The 11,734-nt window shown below is 41.3% G+C and overlaps 1 protein-coding gene across 1 annotated transcript; it reads right to left on the bottom strand.

Annotated features, from left to right (window-relative positions):
- Positions 1-152: 152 nt before the first annotated feature.
- LOC133551621 (alpha-crystallin B chain-like) lies at positions 153-1,461 on the bottom strand. The gene is made up of 3 exons (XM_061898552.1): positions 1,216-1,461; positions 1,028-1,150; positions 153-959 (listed from the first exon to the last, which is right to left on the bottom strand). The coding sequence occupies exons 1-3, from the start codon at positions 1,393-1,395 to the stop codon at positions 768-770; spliced, it is 495 nt and encodes a 164-aa protein (XP_061754536.1). The 5' UTR covers positions 1,396-1,461; the 3' UTR covers positions 153-767.
- Between the last annotated feature and the right edge of the window lie 10,273 nt (positions 1,462-11,734).

Raw genomic sequence — 11,734 nt, 5'->3', positions numbered from 1 at the left:
GGCCGCAAATGGCCTCGGACCGCACTTTGGACACACCTGCTCTAAAAGATGTAAACAAACAGATTTTATTGCTCTAAATTCGAATCATGTCTGTATTATAGCATTGAAGAACAAATAAAATAAACACTTTTGTAAAGACACTCAGTAGACACTTTTGTTTTATATTTCAATGTTTATTCTATGTATTTTCTGTTAATTATACCAGGGGATCGTTACCATTTCCTAGGGGGATCATCATCACCATCATCATTGAGCTCGTTCTCACTCATGCGACACTCACATACATAAATACAGGTTATACCATTATTATAGTAGTTTCCTTCTTCATCCAACACCTGTTTACCCCTTCTCAGTGAAGCACACCCATGGTCCCGAGCTAATACACAAACGACGCCTCTGGAGGACACACACGCACGTAGAAAAAAATGGACTCACTCATCCAGGCACTATAACGATCATTTTTGTGTTTGGATCCGATTGAAAATATTTGCACTTTTACATTCAAGGTGGTGTAATATTTGGTTTTCAATATTGGCTGTGCATCTTTTTGATAGTACCCTAACCTATGAATCTATGTTTTGCAGGCATGTGACAATAGTAGTAAGTTAGATACTAGTTTATTAGCAGGCTCTACACTAGACATGGCTGCCCCACCTACACATGCACTCACCTGCTCACAAAACAAGTTAAATACAAACACACTTTTAGTAATCGTGAGGATTAGTATCGTGAAACTGCGTCAGATGCTTCCTTTTCCCGACGCGGCTCTACATTTTCTGTTTGGCTGATCCATCCTCACAGGATATTGGAATATTGCGCTCTGGGCCGGGTGAAGACCTGGGCGCGGTGATAGTCAGCACGCCGTCGACCGACAAGCAGGAGGTGATGTCAGCACACGATATCCCGGAGGGGAGCCTGTACTTCCTCAGGAACTCCCTGGACACGAAGCCATGGTCGTCCTAGAACAGACAAGCAATCGGTCGGCACGTGTCGATCTTTCAATTGCGGTCAAAGGTGCTCGACCAACCTGTCTGTCTTCATGTTTGGCGTGTATTGTGATGAACTCGTCACTGACATTGACGCTCAGCTCATCCGGTGAGAAATGCTTCACATCCAGATAAATCACATAGCGATCCTTTTCCACATGCATCTGCATAGACACAATTCTGAGAAGCCTGTACTTGGACTACAACTAATGCCTCAGTCATGGATTACCTCACTGTGTCCGTTCTCAGGCCAGTTTAACCAGCGCATGAAGGAGGGACGCATCCAAGCGAAGGACCACGGGAAAGGCCAGACCAGAGGCCAATCTGTGAGAGACTCTGCAAAGGACAGGTCGGTACGTCTGTACGGGAAGGCCCGGCGGTACCAGGGGTACTGGATGGGGATATCCATGATGAGTATCTGGAAAGAGATGAGGTGTCTGATTTGGTGTCAGATGTGTGCTCACTGTGCCTTCCAGCTGCACATTTATAGCGCTTTCCCCTCCCATCTCATCCAGGGTGTCCACGTCTCCCCCACCTCTCGTAACAACCCACTTGCACTGCCAACAAGCTGATCTTTCCAGAACAATACTGTCAACTGTTTATCCAACCATTGCCCTCATTGTTGTGGCTGGCTGGCTGTCTCTCTGTCGGTGTCTCTCCCTCATGATGTGACATTGGCTGAGAATACTGCTGATGCTGCCTATGTGCTCTACCCAGGAAATGCCCCCGTCTGGGTCCAAGCGCACATGTTTGTATGAGGTCCAACTGCCAGAGCATTAGCCTGCCGGCCTGCCAGTGCCAGAAGCTTTAGGACTGCGAGCGAAGTGGATATGAGGCTTGAATGGGAAGTGATGAGTTTGTATGGCGCAGCATTAGGTGGCATCTAAAGCCTGTATTATTTTGCTGTAAGCTCAGATACCAAATATGGAGTCCAATCCATTGTGATGTATGTCATTCCATTTTTGATCATCGGGACACATTTCAATGTTATCATCCTCTTAGTCTGCAGGTGGCCGAAACAAAACTCCAACAAAAGCTATTCTAAAGTTGTACTTAAGTGCAGCTGAGGTATAATGCTGTAAAAATTCTCACCAATGATAGTAAGTAGTTCCGTCAAATTATATATTTTTTTAAATCAGAATAATTACACCTTTAAATTGTGATTAGTCAGAGGTTATTACTCGCTTGCATAGTTTAATCAAACTTAAAAATATGCCCAATATTTGGACACGATTGCATTTTTATTGTTTTGCCTTTGTTTGTGGTTTCACTATGTTTAGTGTTTAGTTCTGTTCCCTGCGCTCTTTTCCTCCCTTTGTTTACTTTCTGATTGCTAGAAGTCTCTGATTAGTGATCAGGAGGCTCACCGGCGTCTGATTAGTTATCAAGAGGCTCACCTGCTTCTGATCTCCAATCATAGATCTTTATATGCCAGTGTCAATCTTCCTTCTGGGCAGAATTATTCTTTGCCACTGGCAACTGTTATGATTCTTGTAATTCTAAAAGCATGACACCGCCTTATGTTCCATGTGCATTTCCCAACGGCAGGTCTCTTTGTTTGTTTTTTGCCTTATCGGAATTAAAGAATCACCTTACCTTCACGCTGCCAGCTGTCCACTGCAAATTGGGATCACAAACACATCACCGTGCCAATACGCAACATTCATTGTCAGAATGTTACAGAGGAATATTTTTTAAGTATTTCACTTGAAAGCAGGTTATTTATTTTTTGAAAACAGAATGACATTTATATCTAATGTACCAACATTGTGTGTTTGGAAGTGAAATTTTCCGTCAAGCACAACAGTCAGTCTTCTCACTCATCTTTGCTTTGACCTGATCACTGTCCGTAATGCAACTCTTGCCACGCAGGCAACCATCCGAAGTTAGAGTAAAGGAGCACGTTATGGTCAAAAGAAATGGCTGCGTATATACATGATCAATGCAATATTTTTTTGTGATTAATCACTTGCGTTAACTCGTTTTTGACAGTAATACAAGTGAATAATGTATTACTGTCGCCCCACGTTAAACAAATCCTGATTACATTAAGATTTGAACCAATAATGTTTATTAATGTTGAGTAAAGTCAAACAAATTTAAGAAGGAACAGTAATTTATGAAGTATTTGGACAAAAAAATGTCTTAAAATTTAAAAAATTTATTAATATCTTATGTCTGCATCTACATCTCTTGCCACATCGTGTTTCAGATAATGCAGATTTTTAGTTGAAGTACAAGCATAAAATACAACATTTACTTTTCAAATGTTCATGTTTTGAAACAAATTTTACAACATGGTTGCCCTAAATTAAGCATTTTCAAGCAAAAAAAAAAAAACTAGAGTAGTATTGGCCACTAGATGAGACTAAACTTATCAGAGCACGCTCTGCAGTAATGTGGCGACTGATTGGCTCAGCCTCAGGTAATGTTGAAAACACATAAAATGTTAACATGTTTTGTTTATGTTCTAGCTATAAACATATTCCATTTATAATTAATGATTGTTGATGATTAATGTCCGGAACCAATTACCAGTGATAAACGAGGGATTACAGTATCAATTATTTGAAATTGCATTTCCAAATACATTCACACTTTTTGTCGGTGAAATAAATTTTAACTCTTTACTGTATATGGGTGCAACCTGATTGTAAGTATTACATTTAGTGAAACTAATTTATATTCGCTAATTATTTGAGGGAATTTAACCTAATTAAGCATTACCGTACTAAATATCTTCAGAAATAGGAATTCATTTGGCCCCATAGCTTCACACTATTTTTCCTCTGCAGGTAATGCCATCAAACCAGATTTTTCAATTTAAAAAAAAGTAATTTTTTACCATTTAAAGAACGCAAATTAAATACATGAATATGCAGAACTCTGCTGTACTGTAATTGCTCCAATTAACTTTTTTATTAAGTTAACCACAAATATTTGCATCTGTTGGTCCACTCTTATGCACTTCCAATTATTATTCCAACCCCTAGCAAAAATTAATATAGTTATCTAAAGTATTGAAAAATAATATTACTATATTATTTCTTTTTATTTACCATTTAAGCTCCATTTTATACTTCAAATGATGCCACATTGCAGATCTACAAGCTTGTAAGTTGTTGCACTGTGTTTTGTATGGGTGAGTGATAAATAAACAGTCCTAAATCCTGAATCAATCATTCATTTATTAACAGCCCCATAATCTAAAAATATATTGATCAGCACAGTGGTCATATTAAGTTTTTACAGTTTTTTGCTCAATGGCAAGATGCATTATCAACTTGAAAAATGATGCCCGAACATAATTTCAACTGATGGAATAAGAGAAGTGTCCAAAAATCTTTATTGAAACGAAACAAATAATGACAGCCATATCCTGGACGGGCTGCGACATCATGGAGCTCTTGGAAAAGATGGAACATTTGGCAGAAATACCGAACAGTTCTGCAAACTTCATGGCTGGCTCACATCGTGGTCACTCCGTGATCACTTACGACCGCCAGATACTTCTGGATGTGGACAGTTCGGGCCGTTTTGGACTGATAGACGCGTGCTTGCTAGACCTGCTAACTAGCACGGGAATAGTTCGGCGGCTACATCCAGCGGCCTGTGAAGCAGCGGAGTATAGTAGCAGCGGGGGCCGTCTACGGAGCAGACGCCAGCGGTGTGATCGGAAACGCGGATGTCGAGCGGGGCTAAAAACAAAGCAGAAGGCTAATCCCCACAGAACACCACTTCCCTCCATCCTGAAGCCGGATTTAAATGGAAGATGCGAGATTACTGGTCTGGGTAAGGAGTCAGTTAAATTAGAACAAGTTTTTTCTGCTTTGATTGTTTCAGAGTTGGACATGCGTTCTACAGAAGTGGCAAACTATGATGCGTTCAGTTTATCAAAGCAACAAACAAACAATCGGAAAATTCCCGTCGTATCAATTCCTAGATATGGTCGTAATTATACGAAATGCACTGGGCATAATAAACACAACATTATTAATATTGCTACTACGGATAAATTGATCCAAAATTCCCTAAAACAGCCCACTATCTATAATATAGGTATTTTAAACATAAGATCATTGTCTCCCAAAACGTTGTTAGTTAATGATATCATCAGAGACAACCATCTTAACGTCATCGGTCTCAGCGAAACCAGGCTTAAACCAGACAACCTTTTTGCGCTAAATGAGGCATGTCGTCCTAACTTTACACATGCGCATATTGCCCGTCCCCTTAAAAGGGGTGGAGGGGTTGCACTAATATACAACGAAAACTTTAACCTTAGTCCTAACATAAATAATAAATATAAATCGTTTGAGGTGCTTACTATGAGGTCTGTCACACCGCTGCCTCTACACCTGGCTGTTATCTACCGCCCCCCAGGGCCCTATTCGGACTTTATCAATGAATTCTCAGAGTTCGTTGCTGATCTAGTGACGCACGCCGATAATATAATTATAATGGGGGACTTTAATATCCATATGAATACCCCATCGGACCCACCGTGTGTAGCGCTCCAGACTATAATTGATAGCTGTGGCCTTACACAAATAATAAATGAACCCACGCATCGCAACGGTAATACGATAGACCTATTGCTTGTCAGGGGTATCATCGTTTCCAAAGTTACGATACTCCCGCATACTAAAGTATTGTCCGATCATTACCTTATAAAATTTGAGGTTCAGACGCATGTACGTCAAACTAATAATAATAATAACTGCTACAGCAGCCGCAACATTGATACGGCCACAACGATAACTCTTGCGGACCTACTGCCCTCGGTAATGGCACCATTCCCAAAGTATGTGGGCTCTATTGATAACCTCACTAACAACTTTAACGACGCCCTGCGCGAAACCATTGATAACATAGCACCGCTAAAGTTAAAAAAGGCTCCAAAAAAGCGTACCCCGTGGTTTACAGAAGAAACTAGAGCTCAGAAATTATTATGTAGAAAGCTGGAACGCAAATGGCGCACGACTAAACTTGAGGTGCACCATCAAGCATGGAGTGATAGTTTAATAACTTATAAACGCATGCTTACCTTAGCTAAAGCTAAATATTACTCAAATCTCATCCACCAAAATAAAAACGATCCTAAATTTTTGTTTAGTACGGTAGCATCGCTAACCCAACAAGGGACCCCTTCCAGTAGCTCCACCCACTCAGCTGATGACTTTATGCAATTCTTTAATAAGAAAATTGAAGTCATTAGAAAGAAGATTAAAGACAATGCGTCCCAGCTACAACTGGGTTCTATTAACAAAGATACGATTGTATATGCGGCGGATACTGCCCTCCAAAATAGTTTCTCTCGTTTTGAGGAAATAACAGAGGAATTGTTACAACGTGTAAATGGAATAAAACAAACAACATGTTTACTTGACCCTCTTCCTGGGAAACTTATCAAGGAGCTCTTTGTATTATTAGGTTAATCAGTGCTGAATATTATAAACTTATCACTTTCCACTGGCACTGTTCCCCTAGCATTCAAAAAAGCGGTTATTCATCCTCTCCTTAAAAGACCTAACCTCGATCCTGACTTCATGGTAAACTACCGACCGGTGTCTCACCTTCCCTTTATTTCAAAAATCCTCGAAAAAATTGTTGCAGAGCAGCTAAATGAACACTTAGCGTCTAACAATCTATGTGAAACATTTCAATCCGGTTTCAGGGCAAATCACTCTACGGAAACAGCCCTCGCAAAAATGACTAATGATCTATTGCTAACGATGGATTCTGATGCGTCATCTATGTTGCCGCTCCTCGATCTTAGCGCTACTTTCGATACCGTCGATCATAATATTTTATTAGAACGTATCAAAACACGAATTGGTATGTCAGACTTAGCCCTGTCTTGGTTTAACTCTTATCTTACTGATAGGATGCAGTGCGTCTCCCATAACAATGTGACCTCAGAACACGTTAAAGTAACGTGTGGAGTTCCCAAGGGTTCGGTCCTTGGCCCTGCACTGTTCAGCATATACATGCTGCCGCTAGGTGACATCATACGCAAATACGGTGTTAGCTTTCACTGTTATGCTGATGACAACCAACTCTACATGCCCCTAAAGCTGACCAACACGCCGGATTGTAGTCAGCTGGAGGTGTGTCTTAACGAAATTAAACAATGGATGTCCGCTAACTTTTTGCAACTCAACGCCAAAAAAACGGAAATGCTGATTATCGGTCCTGCTAGACACCGACCTCTATTTAATAGTACAACTTTAACATTTGACAACCAAACAATTAAACAAGGCGACTCGGTAAAGAATCTGGGTATTATCTTCGACCCAACTCTCTCCTTTGAGCCACACATTAAAAGAGTTACTAAAACGGCCTTCTTTCATCTCCGTAATATCGCTAAAATTCGCTCCATTCTGTCCACTAAAGACGCTGAGATCATTATCCATGCGTTTGTTACGTCTCGCCTCGGTTAACTGTAACGTATTATTTTCGGGTCTCCCCATGTCTAGAATTAAAAGATTACAGCTGGTACAAAATGCGGCTACTAGACTTTTGACAAGAACAAGAAAGTTTGATCATATTACGCCTGTACTGGCTGACCTGCGCTGGCTTCCTGTGCACTTAAGATGTGACTTGAAGGTTTTACTACTTACGTATAAAATACTACACGGTCTAGCTCCATCCTATCTTGCCGATTGTATTGTACCATATGTCTCGGCAAGAAATCTGCGTTCAAAGGACTCCGGCTTATTAGTGATTCCCAAAGCCCAAATAAAGTCTGCGGGCTATAGAGCGTTTTCCGTTCGGGCTCCAGTACTCTGGAATGCCCTCCCGGTAACAGTACGAGATGCCACCTCAGTAGAAGCATTTAAGTCTCACCTTAAAACTTATTTGTATACTCTAGCCTTTAAATAGACTCCCTTTTTAGACCATTTGATCTGCCGTTTCTTTTCTTTTTCTCCCATGTCCCAGTCTCCCTTGTGGAGGGGGTCCGGTCCGATCCGGTGGCCATGTACTGCTTGCCTGTGTATCGGCTGGGGACATCTCTGCGCTGCTGATGCGCCTCCGCTTGGGATGGTTTCCTTCCTGCTGGCTCCGCTGTGAACGGGACTCTTGCTGCTGTGTTGGATCCGCTTTGGACTGGACTCTCGCGGCTGTGTTGGATCCATTATGGATTGAACTTTCACAGTATCATGTTAGACCCGCTCGACATCCATTGCTTTCGTCCTCTCCAAGGTTCTCATAGTCATCATTGTCACCGACGTCCCACTGGGTGTGAGTTTTCCTTGCCCTTATGTGGGCCTACCGAGGATGTCGTAGTGGTTTGTGTTGTGGTTTGTGCAGCCCTTTGAGACACTAGTGATTTAGGGCTATATAAGTAAACATTGATTGATTTAATCCGACACTCAGCCCCATACCATCAATGATTGTGGAAATGTGCATGTTTAATTCAGACAGTGTCTTTAAAAGTTACAGCATCATCACCTTGCCCAATGCAGATTTGCGATTCATCACCGAATAAGTCTTTCATCCAGTCATCCATTGTCCATGATTTCTTTTCTTCAGCCCAATACAACCTTGTTTTTTATGTTTACATGTTACATGTTTTCTTTAGCTTTTCTGTACCTAAATCCCATTTTCTTTCACCGCTTTCTTACAATTCAGGTATAGTTTCCACCTATTTGATCTTCACTTCTTTTGCTGTGTATTTTCTGTTATCAAAACATTCTGCTTGAAGTTTTCCTTACCAGTTTGCTTGCCTTTTACAACATTCCCATGTTTTGTATGTGGTCCAGGTTTTAGACACAGCTGGCTGTAAACAGTCAACACTATTTGCAACATTGCGTGTTTGTTGATCTTCTTGCAGAAGTTTAATAATCCTTTTTATGGTTTCCATTAACATCTGTTTGTGTAGGAGATATGATTCATGTCAATCCACCTGGTGCAACAGCTCTCCAAAGTGTGAACACTTTCTTTTAACTTCAGACTAATGAACAGATTTAACCTAATGCAGGTGTTAGCTTTGGAAACTAAAATTATATACTTTTTTCCTAAAAATTGAATGATTCTATGATTTTCACTCAGTTTTATCTAGAAAATGAAACTTATTACCACAATTTATATTCTTGATTTATTTTAGTGTTTCTTGAAGCCAGAAATGTGTACGGCGGGGGAAGGGGACGGCATAGATAACAGGTGCGTCGTACTAGCTCTATGTATGTATGTATGAATAAAATGATGTGTGTAAATAATCAAAATGTGTATGTGTCTGCATCTGTGTGTAGCTTAGCTATTTAGTGTTTTGCAATTGTTGAGCGAGAGGCAAGTCCAAAAGGGGCAGGGCAGGCTCGTAGATTTGAGAGGCCGGCAGGAAGTTGGGGGCGATAGAGAGGCATCAAAAGGTCTGTGTCCAGGCGGGAGGTCGGGATCAAGAAGGCAGCCAGAGAACCAGAGGGGAACACAGGGGGAGACGAGACACACAGCTCGTCACATGGGAACGAAGGAAGGGTTGCTGCAAGAAATGACAAGGGACCAATCAAACACGAAGAGGGAGAAACAGAGAGAGAGAGAGAGAGAGAGTATGGATCTAGTGTGGATAATTCCAGCTTATTGTACAAGAAAAATTGCTACGTTATAGCGCCCGAAAGCAGGTTGTGCAGGCTTATGAAGGCAGACCTGATGATCTGCTTCAGGTGTGCTGATTGCATACTTGCCAACTTTGAGATCTCCGATTTCGGGGGTGGGGGGGGGGGGGGGTGGGGGGGGGGAGTATGTTTTCAGCTACAATTCACCAACTCGAGTATTTCATATATATATATATATATATATATATATATATATATATATATATATATATAAATATATATATTTGTATGAAATAATTGACTTTAAGTGAATTCTAGCTATATATATTTTATTATATATATAGACAAAATAAATAGTTTAATTTCAGACGGCACGTATCCAATACACTAATAAAAACACAGTTGTTCTACTAACTGTACTGTTCTTGCTGGTTACTAAAAATAAAAAACAACACTTACCTTTCACTATTTGAGTAACCTTTGTTCTGCCATTTGCGTACTGGCGAGCGATCTCCGAATCTGGGAACATACCCTTCACGGATTTGTTGTAGACATCCGCAAAGGAGAATGGGGTGTTGCTTCCAGCTATCAGCATAGCCATCTTTGTCTCAGTATAAGTTACACCATCGGGTCTCCATTTTGCGAGGTGGCCCGTAATACTGGGTTGTGAACAATGCTGCGCTGCGGACGCTTTGTGCTTCGCTGAGCGTTCATGACTGAGTATATCTGTTCGGCCACCGTGTTAAATGGAGAAGTCTGTACTACAAAATTTGCAGGCAACATAACCGTTCCCCTTCAAAGTCTCTTGGATAAACTGAAATTCTTGTTTCTATTCGTTTTGGAACTTGCAAGCGTATTTCTTCATTTTGCTCGTCGATGGCGTCGCCATGGCTGTAACTTCCTCATTCTTCTGCTTGTTTTTTTTTAATCCGTAGATGTTGTAACGTGATTGGGCAGGCAAGCTGTTTATATAGTGGGAAGCGGACGTGAAAACAGGCTGTCCCCACTCAGGTCCGCATGGAGCTGGAGGGGGCGTGGCCTCCAGCTCCGGCTGAATTTCAGGAGATTTTCGGGAGGCGCTGAATTTCGGGAGTCCCTCGGAAAATCTGGGAGGGTTGGCAAGTATGGCTGATTGCCACTGATTGATTGCAGTCTCTGTCGGAGTGGCGCGCTCAGGTGTGCTCTTTGAGGTGCAATCAGCAAAGCGCACGATGAGTGCGCATTGGGATGAGCCCTGGCCGTGACAAGCAAGTTGCCATTTCAAATGACTATAGAGTTGTCATTCCTGTCATTTATTTTTTTCTACAAAATGAACAACTGTACAAAGGACTGTCTCTGAAACGCGTGTTTTCTTTTTGTGTCATTGAGTTGCTTGAGTGTAGTTCACTTTTACGACACTGGAGGGGGCATTGAACACATCACTATATCAGCAAGCTCTGAAAGTTACGGTGAACTTCGATGTCTTTTGTTTAATTGGCAGTGTGCGTCAATACAAAGTGAGTTACTTTATATACACTTAAATATAACATGTTCTGTGCTTAAAACTATATTGCAACTCATTTGGTCAGTTTTATTGTTGTCTAATGCAGCGTTTCTCAAAGTGTGGGGCGGGCCCCACTAGTGGTGAATAGAGACATGACAGGTGGGGCGCGAGGAACGGGAGGAAATTTCACTTAAATTAAAAAAAAAAAAAAATTATATTCTTAGATATTTTTTTTTACTATGCTTTCATTTTCTATACACACTGTAAATCACTTTGTGATTCTGTCTGTGAAATCCGCTATGTAAATAAATGTAAATTACTTAGTTTTCCTGTAGGCTTTAAATTTCTTGGTCGGAGCGAAAGTTTGACAGACATAGCAACAGTAACTAATGGGGGCGGGGCTAAGCGGAACAAACCTTCGCGCGGATGGGTAGCAGGCTAATGTGTGGACCACAATTACACAAAATGGATACATTTGTGACTCGCACCTTAAAGGTCGTCGAGCCAGAGCCAGAGCCAGAGCCAGCGCCTGCAGACATAAATCTGGCATATGTGTGAGACAGGCTTTTCAGCTGTTGCTTCACTCAGAACGAAGTACAGGTCTCAGCTGAACATTGAGCATGACTTAGAGTGGCAGTGTCAAGCCTGCAACCCCGATTTGAAAAGCTGTGCAGTGCAAAACCGGCTCATTGCAGCCACTAATGCTGGAG

This window comes from Nerophis ophidion, linkage group LG04, assembly GCF_033978795.1.
Source record: "Nerophis ophidion isolate RoL-2023_Sa linkage group LG04, RoL_Noph_v1.0, whole genome shotgun sequence".
Classification (NCBI taxonomy): Eukaryota; Metazoa; Chordata; class Actinopteri; order Syngnathiformes; family Syngnathidae; genus Nerophis; species Nerophis ophidion.
Note: the sequence above shows the minus strand (reverse complement) of the source record. Positions and strands in the feature narration are given on the sequence as shown.